Source organism: Psammomys obesus, unplaced genomic scaffold (genome assembly GCF_907164565.1).
Source record: "Psammomys obesus unplaced genomic scaffold, mPsaObe1.curated_primary_1811, whole genome shotgun sequence".
NCBI lineage: Eukaryota > Metazoa > Chordata > Mammalia > Rodentia > Muridae > Psammomys > Psammomys obesus.
In genome coordinates, this window is record NW_026587216.1 from 3,501,176 (window position 1) to 3,515,259 (window position 14,084).

The window sequence follows — 14,084 nt, forward strand, 5'->3', positions numbered from 1 at the left end:
GATTTTAGTATGATTATCCTATATTATATGTCTAATATCCACTTATAAGTGAGTATATATCATGTGTATCTTTCTGCTTCTGGGATACCTCACTCAGGATGATCTTTTCTAGTTCCTACCACTTGCCTGCAAATTTCATGATTTCCTTGTTTTTTTATTAATAATTTTAATTTTTTATATTAATTACAGGTTATTTACTTTGTATCCCAGCTGTAGCCCCCCCATTCCCTCCCAACCCCACCCTCCTTCCCCTAAATCTACTGACAAAGGAGGTCCTCCTCCCCTTCCATATGACCCTAGTTTATCAGGTCTCATCAGGACTGGCTGCAAAGTCCTCCTCTGCGGCCTACCAAGGCTGCTCCTTCCTCGGGGGCTGGGGGTCAAAGAGCTAGCCATTGAGTTCATGTCAGAGACAGTCCCTGTTCTCCTTACTAGGGAAACCGACTTGGATGCTGAGCTGCCATGGGCTATGTCCGAGCAGGGGTTCTAGGTTATATCCATGCATGGTCCTTGGTTGGAGAATCTGTCTCAGAAAAGACCCCTGGACCCATATATATATTTGGTCCTTTTGGTACTCCCGTCCTCTCCAGGTCTTACTAACTCCTCCTTCTTTCATATGATTCCCTGAACTCTGCCCAAGGTTTGGTTATTGAGCTTCAGCATCTGCTTTGATACACTGCTATATAGAGTCTTTCAGAGGCCCTCTATGGTAAGCTCCCGTCCTGTTTCTTGTTTTCTCCTACTTCCAATGTCCATCCCATTTGTCTTTCTAAGTGAGGATTGATCATCTTACCCCGGGTCCTCTTTCTTGTTTAGCCTCTTTAGGTGTACAGATTTCAGTATGTCTATCCTATCTTATAGGTCTAGTATCCACTTGTAAGTGAGTGTATAGGCTTCCTTGTTTTTAATTGCTGAGTAGTAGTCCACTGTGTAATGTACCACAATTTCTGAATCCATTCCTCAGTTGAGGGACATCTGGGTTGTTTCCAGCTTTTGGCTATCACGAATAAAGCTGTTAACAACATGGTTGAGCAAATGTCCTTGTTGTATACTTGAGCATATTTTGTATATATGCTCAGGAGTGCTATAGCTGGATCTTGAGGAAGCACTATTCCTAATTGTCTGAGATAGCGCCAGATTAATTTCCAAAGTGGTTGTACAAGTTTACATTCCCACCAGCCATGCAGAAGGTTTCCCCTTTCTCCCCATCCTCTCCAGCATGTGTTGTCAATTGAGTTTTTGATCTTAGCCATTCTGATGGTTGTAAGGTAAAATCTTAGGGTCATTTTGATTTGCATTTCCCTGATGACTAAGGGTGTTGAGCATTTCTTTGATTCTCTGCCATTCAATATTCCTCTACTGAGAATTCTCTGTTTAGCTCTGTACCCCACTTTTAATTGGATTACTTGATTTGTTGCTTTTTAACTTCTTGAGTTCTTTATATAATTTGGATATTAGCCCTCTAAACACAGAATTTTCAACAAAGGAATCTTGAATGGTGGAGAAGCACTTAAAGAAATGTTCAACATCCTTAGTCATCAGGAAAATGCAAACCAAAACGACTCTGAGATTCTATCTTACATCTGTCAGAATGGCTAAGATAAAAAACTCAAGTGACAGCACATACTGGTGAGGATGTGGAGAAAAAGGAACACTGTTCCATTTCTGGTGGGAGTGCAAACTTGCACAACCATTTTAAAAATCAATCTGACATTTTCTCAGAAAACTGGGAATAGCCGTACCTCAAAACCCAGCTATACCACTCCTGGGCTTTCCCCCAATGATACTTCACCATACAACAAGGACATTTGCTCAACCATGTTCATAGAAGCTGGAGACAACCTAGATGTCCCTCAACCACAGAATGGAAAAAGAAACTGTGGTACATTTACACAATAGAATACTACTCAGCAATTAAAAACAAGGAAATCATGAAATTTGCAGGAATATGGATGGAACTAGAAAAGATAATACTGAGTGAGGTAATACAGACCCAGAAAGACACACATGCTATATACTCAATTATAAGCCAATATTAGCCATACAGTACAGGAAACACACACTACAATGCACAGACCCCAAGAAGACAAGTCCAATGGACTTCTTAGGCTTCATGTCTGCCCACTAGTTATGGGAACAGGGTATATCTCTGACAGACTATGTTGCCTGTGTTTTGATCAATTCCCCTTGATGAGACTTCCCTACAAGGCCACAGGGGAGGAAAATGAACTCAGTCCTCATGTGAATAGATAAGCTGGGGTATCTAGGTAGGCGGGGGCCTCCCTAATCTGAGGACTAGGGCAGAGGGGATATGGTAGGGTGAAACTCAAAGGACAGGAGGAAGGGGCCTATGACAGAGATGTAAATTGAATTAATAAATTAAAAAAGATAACAATACTAATTATTTCCTGCTCAAAATAAGGTTACTGCAAGCAAACAAAATCAATCAAAATTAGATCAAAAATAATCTGAAGGCAGAAAAAAAATTTCTCATGGGTAATATGAAAGACAGAATTAGATTTTCCAAGTTCCCTCTAGCTCCAAAACACTTTAAATCTATAAAAATGGAAAGACTCACTAGAAGGCAAGAAATGAGGAACCTGAAACACAAAATCGAGTTGTTTTTCCATTGAAGACTGGATCTTGCTATGTAGAGCCAGAGGCTGGCCTCAAACTCACAATCTATCTGCGTTAGTTTCATGAAAGCATGACGAAGCACACATGAACTCAATAGTTATAGTTATAAAAACATGTGTTACCATTAAGCCTTTCTAATTTTCTAATATATATTAGAAATGTGTATATATATATATATATATACACACACACACACACACACAAACACATACTTCTGCTAAAATATTTTAACAAAATATTGTTAAATTAATCTGAAATACTTTCTATATCCAACTTTTATAGAGATAAAAGTTTGTATGTAATTTATATAAAAACTAAGTAATAGTCATCTATAAAGATTTACAGAATAGGATTTATTAAAAGTTACACAAAACAATGGCAATTACACAAATAATAATTATTTTAAAATTCAAAATCATGACAAAATAATTATATTAAAGTAAGATACCTATATTTCGTAGAATCTCGACAAGTTTTTCTCTTTTTGAATACTGGCCAACTTGAAGAATGGTCTGCTGAACATCTCTGCATGCTCCTCCCACTTGTCCAACAGCAACAAACAAATAATTTGACTTTAAGAACTCCCCAGCCAACCTTAAAAGAAAAAAATATTACTCTTTAGCTTACCCTTTTCCACTAGTGCTCATATTTTATTCCTGTTAATGTCATGTCATATTAACTAGACAGCAACATGGAACAGTGTGGTAAATTATCATCCAAGTATTATTTTCAAAGATTAGGATAAAATGTTAAGTTTTTTTGTGTCAAATTATGTACACAAAAATTTCCAGTAAATTATGTTTATTCAGTTATATAAAATGTATATATAACAATAAAAATGTGAACTATAATGCTGACTATAACAAACAGAATTTTTAGATTAAAAAATGAATTGGAATAGCTCAATTATTAGAGTGCTCCTTTAGCATGTACAGAACGCTATGTTTGATTGCCAACACCACATAAACCATGTTATGGAGGTATATGCCTATAATCTGAACACTCAAGAGATAGAGGCAGGATGAGCCCTAGAAGTTCAAGATCATCCTTATCCACACAGTGAGCTTGAGGCCAGCCTGGGATATATGAGACCCCGTCTCATAAAAGGGAGGAAGGGAATGCGGGAAGGAATAACTGAAATGTAAGCCTAACGCACAATTCTGATCTCAACACTTAAGAATAAATGTTATTGCTTTCTTGATTAGTTTCTTTAGATGTTCAGGGTTTTAGTAGGTTTATCCTATGTTAAATGTCTATATGAGTGAGTATATACCGTGTGTGTCTTTCTGCTTCTGGGACAGTTCACTCAGGATGATCCTTTCCCTGCAGACTATCAAAGCAGATGCTGAGACTTAAGGCCAACTGTTGGGCAGAGTGGATGGAATCTTAAGTAAGAAGTGGGAAATAGTAAGCTCTGAAGAGGACAGGAACCCCACAAGGAGAGCAGCAGAACCAGAAAATTTGAACACAGGGGTCTCCCCAGGGACTCATATTCCAACCAAGGAACATGCATGGAGATAACCTAGAACCCCTGCACAGATGTAGTCCATGACAGCGTAGTATCCAAGTGGGTTCCATAGTAATGGGAAGAGGGACTGCCTCTGACGTAATCTGATTGGCCTGTTCTTTGATCACCTCCCCCTGAGGGGAGAGCAGCCCTACCAGGCCACAGAAGATGACAATGCAGCCATTCCTGATGGGATCTGATAGACTAAGATCAGAAGGAAGGAGAGGAGGACCTCCCCTATCAGTGGACTTGGGAGGGGCAAGCAAGAAGAAGGGGGAGGGAGGGCAGGGCTTATGGGGGATACAAAGTGAATAAACTGTAATTAATAATAAAAAAACCACTCTAAGCCTGTTGCAGTCAAAAAATGTTATTGCTTGATTTGTTTTCAGAAATATTACCTAAGTTACTCTTCTTTAAACAAATGATTATGAATAAACCAGATTACAGGTCAATGTTTCTTTTTAATCAATTATTACAATATATTCAATTTGTACCTCAGCTGCAGCCCCCTCCCCTCCCAATCCCACTCCCCCTTCCTCTTTTCCCTCTATGTCCTTCTTCTAGTCCACTTATAGGTGAGGTCTTCCTCTCCTTCTATCTGACCCTAGCCTATCAGGTCTCATCAGGACAGGTTACACAGTTTTCCTTTGTGGCCTGGCAAGACTGTACCCCCCAGAGGAGGTGATAAGAGAGTCAGCCACTGAGTTCATGCCAGGGAAAGTCCCTGCTCCCATTACTAGGGAACCCGCTTGGAGACTGAGTCTATAAGCTACATCTGTGCAGGGGTTTAAGGTCCTCTCCATGCATTGTCCTTGGTTGGAGTATCTGTTTCTGCAGGACCCCTAGCCCCAGATTATTTTTGGCTCTGCTGGTCTCCTTGTGGAGACCTGTCCCCTTTGGATCTTTCTATCTTCCCATTCTTTCATAAAATTCCATGCATTCTGCTATAAGTCTCAGCCTCTGCTTCGATACCTCCCCATCAGTAGTCTTTCAGAGGCCCTCTGTGCTAGGCTTCTGTCCTGTTCCCAGTCGTCTTCTGCTTCCAATGTCTATCATGTTTGCCTTTCTGAATGAGGATTGGGCATTTTCTCTAGGGTCTTCCTTATTGCTTAGCTTCTTTAGGTGTACAGATTTCACTATGTTTACCCGATATTATATGTCTAATATCCACTTATAAGTGAGTATATACCACATGTGTCTTTCTGTTCCTGGAATACCTCACTCAAGATGAACTTTTCTAGCTCCCACCACTTGCCTGCAAATTTCATGATTTCCTTGTTTTTAATAGCTGAGTAGTATTCCATTGTGTAAATGTACCACAATTTCTGCACACATTCCTCCATTGAGGAACACCTTGGTTGTTTCCAGCTTCTGGCTATTATGAATAGAGCTGCTATGAACATGGCTGAGCAAATATCCTTGCTGTGTACTTGAGCATCTTTTGGATATATGCCTAGGAGTGGTATAGCTGGATCTTGAGGAAGCACTATTCCTAATTGTCTGAGAAAGCGCCAAATTGATTTCCAAAGTGGTGTACAAGTTTACATTCCCACCAGCAATGGAGGAGGGTTCCCCTTTCTCCACATCCTCTCCAGAATGTGCTGTCACTTGGGTTTTTGATCTTAGCCATTCTGATGGGTGAAAGGTGAAATCTCAGGGTTGTTTTGATTTGCATCTCACTGATGACTAAGGATGTTGAACATTTCTTTAAGTGTTTCTCTGTTATTCAATATTCCTCTATTGAGAATTCTCTGTTTAGCTCTGTACCCCATTTTAAGTTGGATTACTTGGTTTGTTTGTATTTAACTTAAGTTGGATATTAGCCCTCTGTAAGATATAGGATTGAGGTCAATGTTTTTCATGTCACAATACATACATAAAGATGAGACATAAGGGCCATGAAAGGTTGTGTAAGGTTGCCCAAAAGTTGAAAGGATCAACACTTTGACACACAATAATTTACTACCAGTATGCAACTGAATGGAGCTGCCTCACAGCATCTACAAGCACAACTATGGGGGACATTACCAATTAAGGTAGCTGAGCTTTTAGATTTAAGTAAAAGAGGGCACAAATCTTTGGTAACAGAAGCTTGTGCAGAATTATTTTCTAGTTGGTTTTTTGAGTGTCAAAAAATAGCTCAGACTCAGCATACCAAAGATGTAGATAAATTACTGTTTATTTTTCTCTTTGTCTATTCTCTTGCCATAAAAGCAAAACTGCTTTTTAGTTTCCTCCAATTCTTTTTTTTAATTTTTGAAATTATATCATTTCCTCCTTCCTTTTCCTCCCTCTATAATCTCACATATGCTCCTCTTCCTTTCTCCTTTTCAAATTTATGATTTCTTTTTAATTGTTACATAACACATATATGTATGTGTATATATTCATTAATAAATACAACCTAATCGCTCTATATAACGTTAATTATTACATATTGTAATGTTGTAAGCATGTCTTCTGAAGATTACTTTTTAATATATCTCCTTTAAGAGTTAATACCCTCTCTCCCAGGCAACTGAAATTCTTAGTATCTTTGACCCCTTCACTTGCTTAGGCATTTATGGTATTGAGAGCACAGAGATGAATACAGTGGTATCACCCTCAGGTAGTAAAAATATATAATTTTTTAATTCTGCATTAGAATTGTTGCCATTTACTGCACAGATATTAACTCAAAGATATGTGCAGTGCTTTCTATAGTTTCTTCCACATGAGAAATGGGCCGGAAATAGATAAAATGAAATCCATGTAGAAGCACTTTCAAAAAGTTTTAGGTTTGATCCACAGGAGAAAGTAAAGAAACTGAAATTTGAGTCATTTCATTTATCTGTCTCTCTGTCCATCCATCCGTCCCTCTCTCCATTCATTCATTTTATATCTCAATCACAGGCCCCTCCCTCCTCTGATTTGAGTAATTTCTAAATAGTTGTCAATCTGAATTATTTTTCAAAAACAGAAAATTAAAGGAATGTGAAAGAGGAACTACCATGATTCAAGTATTTTGGCTTTAAAATACTATGATACTTTTAGTCCATGTAAGGAAAGACAGAATTAAAGAGGAAAATAAATTCAATTATGGACTTCAACAAGAGTCACCACTAACTTGTTTGTAAGAAAAAAAACTCCACCAAATAGTCTGTGGTTGACAAAAGAGATAATGTGTATAATAACTTTGGGTTACAGGTAGAAGTGGAAGCCAATGGAATGAAGACTACACTGACTCAGAAATGTGAATGAGAAAAAGATTGTTGATTTTAAGATGGTAAATTAGAAAACCCATCAAGCAATTACCCTCTTCTCTGAAATAATCAAAATAGTGGAGATCACCCACTTCAAAAGGTTGTGGAAAGCACTCAAGTTCAATAGTGAACAGTTGAAACTTGGAGAAACCCAAACCCTGGATAGTAACACAGAGCAAGAGTGTCTTCCACTGCAGACTGCAAAGCAGCATGGCAAAGGTCATGTCAGACATGAAAGAGGGAGAACAACTGAATGCCTCTGGCAAAGACTTTGGCATTCTACAGAAGTGCAGTCTGAATAGACAATGGCCTACAATCTGGCTAATGAAGAAATTCCTGACATTAGATACTCTTAGTTTTAGTATATAAAAACCATTCTGAGCAGGTTTTATCTAAGCTTAAACTCTGAAAAATTTTATTCCCCTATAGTTTCCTATCTATTAGCATTGTTTTTACACTGATTAAGGTTTCTGGTTGAACCTTAGTTTGGCTGTAGGGGAAGGGCTGGTTCAATATACGAAAATCCATCCCTGGAAATGGAAACCAACATATAAACAAACTGAAAAAAAAAAACAAACAAAAAACCACATCATCATCTCATTAGGTGCTAAAAAGCCCTTGACAAAATCCAACATCCAACATGTTAAAAGTACTGGAGCAATCAGAAACACAAGGAGCATGCCTAAACTCAATAAAGGCAACACACAGCAAGCCAATAGCCCAGCATCAAACTAAATGGAGAGAGACTAAGAGCAGGTCCACTAAAATCGGGGACAAGGTTGCCCATTATCTCTCAATCTATTCAATATAGTATTTGCTGAAGTTCTAGCTAGAGTAATAAGACAACTAAAAGAGAACAAGGAGATACAAACTGGGAAAGAAGTTAAAGCATCACTATTTGCAGATGATAGGATAATAAACTAAGTGACCCCCAAAACTCTACCAGAGAACTCCTAAGGTTGATAAACACTTCCAACAAAGTGGCCAGATACAAAATAAATGCAAAAAAAAAAAATCAGTAGCCCTTCTTTAAACAGGCAATAAATGAGCTGAGAAAGAAATTAGGGATACAACACCCTTCACAATAGCCACAAATATCTTTGTGTAACTCTAACCAAGCAAGCGAAAGACCTGTATGATAGAACTTCAAGTCTCTGAAGAAACAAACTGAAGAATTTATCAGAAAAGGGAAAGATCTCTCATGCTTATGGATCACTAAGATTAACATAGTAAAATGCCTATCTTACCAAAAGCAATCTACAGATTCAATGTAATTCCCAACTCATCAAATTTCCAACACAATCCTTTAAAGATCTTAAGAGAGGAATTCTTAACTTGATTTCAAAAATAAAAAACCCAGGATAGCAAAAACAATCCTGAACAATAAAAGACTTCTGGAGCTATCACTACCCCAGATTTCAAGCTGTACTACAGAGCAACAAAAATAAAAACTGCATGGTATTGGCATAAAAACAGGCTGATCAATGAAACTAGATTGAAAGCCCAGAAATAAACCTACATACCAATGGACACTTGATTTTCAACAAGGAAGCCAAAACCTAGAGAAACTTTGTTATTTGCCTCTTTACTAAACCAGTATAATTTCTAGCTGCATTCTAAATACTTATCTTACAGATGTGGCTCTCAGTCGCCACCAAAGAAGCTTCTTTATGCAGCAGGAAAAGACTATTATAGAAAGACACAACTGGTCAAACTACAGAAAACTGTCCATGGGTTTCCAGCCCCAATTGATAAATTTACAAAATAACTCCTACAACTAAGGCTCAGGAAATATTGGGGAAAAAATATTGGGGATTCTAAGAGCCAAAGGGCTGTCTGCTGTCAAGCTCTGTACATGTCAAGGAAACTATCCCCAGCAAGTTTCAACAATATAGCTGCCTAAACAAGACCTCAACAACCATCAGTTGACGTGCCAGTTTAGACGGGGTAACTCCAACAAGGCTCCACACCTAGATGTGTGCTTTTAATGACTGCTAAGAGAAGGAGAACCAATCTTCCCCCCAAAGAGCTCCTTATTAATTACCCAATCCTAAGTAGACAGCCCTAATACATACACATGTGTGTGGGGTGGTAGGAAGAGACACAATGTGTACCTAACAGTAATAAAAAAAAAAAGAGGCCTTGAATTTGAGAGTGAAGGAGGGAATGATGTAAACATAGTATGCATATATTAATTTTAATTATTTTTAAAAATAAAAATCAATCTAGAAACAAAATGTAAATAATTTAAAATCAAGGTCTTCTATTTATCATGTATATCCAAGGTTAATAATCAAATATAACTCATAAAAGAGCCACAAATACCACTATTGATAGTAGCATATATGAATCATTTTGGGTGGCCAACATAAAAATACTTTTCTATTTTGAAGAAAATCTGAGAAGAGACAGCAGTAGAAATATTATCTGCTAACTGGCTAGGTTAATATCTACTTCATATTATCAGCACGGGTAGGAACAAAGACACTTCATCTCAAATTTAAAATACAATACAATCATTAACAAATCACTTTTTAAAAATAAAAACTGACTCTAGAAACATGTAAATAATTTTAAATCAAGAGATCTGTTTATCATATATATCCAAGGTTAATAAGCAAATGACTCATAAAAGATCCTCAAGTATCACTACTGACAGTGTATACTACTTGTATGAGAGAAGTATACTACCTACAGCCTACAGGCCTACACCAACTGTGCTTTCTGTGAAAAGAACAGCCATGGAGCACCTTGCTGTCAAACCACACAACAGGAGTCCTTATATCCTATGCAAGCCAGCGCCTATCATCTACCATTATTCCCCCAATAATCAGTACACTTGGAAAATCTGTGCTTCCTGACCTCTTCCTCTTAGATGGGGAGGAAAAGAGTTCCTAGTTCTCAAAGAGAAACGTTTCATCAGACAAACGAGCATTGTCTAGACTCTTTAAGCTCTCTGTGTCAAGTGATGGACTGGCTGGGAGAAGAAGCTGCCGTCCTATGAAGGATGTGTCATTGCAGTCTCTGAATTCACAGAACCACAGATCACACAGTATGATTCCCAAGTATCTATCAGTAATTGGTATATGAACTTTCTCCCAAAGTCCAATTATCTTAAATCCTATACATTCAAAATTAAAAATAAGGCATAGTGAGATAACTATTTAGGAAACACTTATTAATTCCCAGCTACATACACACACACACACACACACACACACACACACACACACACGGGGGGGGGGGAAGAAGCTGTGATCATAATGAAAAATCAAGAATAAAAGTTGAAAAAAATAGTGAACTTTAAAGCATACTTTATATATACTTTATATATAAAGCAAAGTTTATACTTCTGCATTGGATGTATAAAGTTCTTTTAAAGAAGCAATGTAAGTATCTAAAATCAGAATATTCACATTGCTTTTACTTGGTATATCACTATGTTATTATGAGTATGTGTACATGCAGGTATGTTCTTATGTCCATACATTTGCATGTTTGTGTGTGGTTGTGCATTTGGAGGTCAGACGTCAACCTTGTTTTCTTTTTTCCAGTCTTTTTTAAAAATTATTTATTTTTTTATTTATTTCAATTTATTCACTTTGTATCTCAGCTGTAGCCCCCTCCCTCATCTCCCAATCCCACCTTCCCTCCCTCTTCTTCTCCCCTGCCCCTCCCCAGTCCACTGATAGGGGGAGGTCTCCTTGTTTTCTGAGACAGGGTTTCTTACTGAAATCTGGGACCTGGTTAATAGGCTACAGGGATTTGCCTGTCTCTGCCTCCTCAGGACTGGATTAACAAGCCAGCATTGTACATGTGTGCTGAGGGTCAAACTCAGGTCTTCATACATGACAGGCACTCTACCTACCCCTAAAGTAATTAATTAATTTTGAGACAGAGTGTCACTATGTAACCCTGGCTGGTCTTGAACTCAGAGATTCATCTTTCTCTGTCTCCTAGTGTTGGGACCAAATGCACACACTACCATGCACACCTTTGTTTTGGAGAAGGTAAATATTTACCTCTGGATTTCTTCTGGAAAGGTTGCACTGAATAAAAGGGTTTGGCGTTGTTCCTTTGATGGCATTCCTGGACAAGAAATTAACTTCTTCATCTCTGGTCCAAAACCCATATCCAACATTCGATCAGCTTCATCCAAAACCAAGTACTTGACTTGTTTGAGACCAATCTTTAAGGATATTTTCAAAGATAAGAACAGAAAATGCATACGAGTTTACATTATGCCAAAATATGCTCCACAATTTCAACTATTTAAAGTACTCTTAGGGGCTATTTATGTCAACTTGATATAAAAAGCTAGAATCATCCAAGAAGGGAGACTCAGTTGAAAAAAATTTCTTCATCAAACTGGCCTGGGGTGCATTTTCTTTTTTATTAATAATCTACATTGGAGGGCCCAGCTCACAGCATATGATGCCACCTCTCGTCTGCTGGTCCTGTGTTGCTATAATGAAGCAGAATGAGCAAGTCATAAGGAGAAAGCAAGCCAGTAACCAGCATTCCTCCACGGCCTCAGCTTCAGGTTCCTAACTCCAAATTCCTGCTATGCTTTGAGTTCCTGCCCTAATTTCCTTTAATGATGGACTGTGATATGGAACCCTTTCCTACCCAACTTAATTTTGGTCATGGTGTTTTATCACAGCAACAGAAAACCTACCTAATACATGGAAAGACAAGGCATACAATGACAACAACTGTTAGTTTCATCATAGATAATACTGATATAGCTGATCTAAACTTTTACTAATATATAAAATATTTTATAAGTTTAAAAGATCCTAAAATATATACAGTAATACTTTATCCTAGAACTTACAGAATTACTTGAATGTTCTATTATCTCCAGTGTCTAACCTATTTGGTACTAGTCATATGTAGTTTGAAACATGGATAAATGTGGAACTAATTTTTTATTTTAAAATATACATAGTCACATATAGGTAATAGTTAACTTGTATACACAGCATGAATTCGTAGTATATTATACGATGAAATAAAAATCTTTGATGTAGGAAAAAAATCTAACAACAGGAAATACTGAAAAAATATATATATATATAGGTCTCTTTAATGTAATTCTGGCTGTCCTAAAACTACAAGTGACTTTGATACTACAAAGATGGTTAGTAAAAAATCTAACATTGATTTCCTTAACTACTTTTAATAATTTTTTAAGGTACCTCTATCAAAACAACCTGTTTTAAGTACCTCCTTTAGAGAACACAAAATAATCAACTACAGTTCATTAACATGAACTCTGAGAATTAAGAGATGTAATAACTGGGTATGAGATTTTTCCCAAGTAAATATATAGCCCTAATTTTTTTCTTAAAAGACTTAGAAAATTAACAACTTTAACAAAATTAAAATTAACATTACTACCATTCACATGGTTTAATAGAAGAGGTTTCTGAAGCCCCAAAGAATGTGTCTTAGAAAAGACTAATTCACCAAAACACATACGACACTATATGAAAGTATTCATTGCATTTTCTTCCACGTAAAAAAATATTACTGGAATCGGATCCAGATTCTATCCCTAACTTATCGACTAGAGATAACTAAAGACTTTTCAAATAATCTCAGGAAGTTTTTTACCCAAGTATAATATGGGAAATACTTTGTTTTATTAGGATTATAGCGACAATTATGAAAATGAATTCAAAGCACCTGCTAGAACCAAAACATAAAATGGTGCTCTCTAGAAAATACATCTCTCATTCCTTTCCTATAAAATAACTATAGCTTACCTTTTCTTTACCTATGATATCCATCAGCCTCCCTGGAGTAGCACATAATATATTACAGCCTTGTACTATCTGTCGAATTGAATGCCCAAACTGCGTTCCCCCATATATGACAACAGCTCTTACACAAGTCCTATAGATAAGAGAAGTATCATTTTCTAGTTGTTTGGAAATTATTTGTTTCTAACATTTTACAAAACAAGATCCATAAAGAAAAAAAAAACATTCAACTACCTAAAAAATGTAAATTCTGTTGAGAAAGGAAGTTTATAATGTTGAAAGCAAATAAAACAAATAGGGAAAGACTATTTTGCACTCTATCTGATTAAAGGGCTGTTAAAAACAATGAGAAATACCACTATCCACCTTCCTCTCCAGTCACTAACTCACACAAAAGAATTACAAATGACCTTTGGTGACTTTCTCCCTTTGCTGCCTGCACAGCACTCTCTAGTACTGTCAGCTGGCCAGCAGGAAAGATGCTTCCTGGTCAGTACCAACATCCAAATACTAATATCTATCTCTAGGATATTACAAACAGTTTCGAAATTTACCAAGCACACTTTTTCTTTTTGAAAATGTTTCTCTTCTTTTATTCAATTTAAAGTCAGATATCAACACAGTACTAAGGATTATCAAGGAATAAATCCTAATCTATGTGTACCTAATTTTTACAAAAGGGCTACAGGGAGTGAGATTAAAGAGATTCTAATAATCATTTAAACTTTTATAAAAATAAAAGTCTGTGGTTTATAAACAGTACGCATTAAAAAACACTAAAATTCTGGTGGATAACCTGTAGATAACAGATGGATAATTCCTTGAAAAAGCAAGCATTCTAAAAGTAGTTCAATTTAATAATGAATATATCAAAACAGAAGATACCAATGATAGTTCTGAGCACTGACAAACTCTTCAATGCTTCATCTC

The 14,084-nt window shown here is 36.8% G+C and overlaps 1 protein-coding gene across 3 annotated transcripts in view; it reads right to left on the minus strand.

The window, feature by feature from the left end:
- Window positions 1-14,084, minus strand: part of Ddx4 (DEAD-box helicase 4) — a 65,892-nt gene that overhangs the window by 8,194 nt on the left and 43,614 nt on the right. For all 3 annotated transcript variants that reach the window (XM_055603415.1, XM_055603416.1, XM_055603414.1), the window contains 3 exons: window positions 13,158-13,287; window positions 11,409-11,575; window positions 3,086-3,231 (listed from right to left, as the gene is read on the minus strand). In XM_055603415.1, the coding sequence (XP_055459390.1) occupies window positions 3,086-3,231; window positions 11,409-11,575; window positions 13,158-13,287 (443 nt within the window). The remainder of the gene's footprint in view (window positions 1-3,085; window positions 3,232-11,408; window positions 11,576-13,157; window positions 13,288-14,084) is intronic.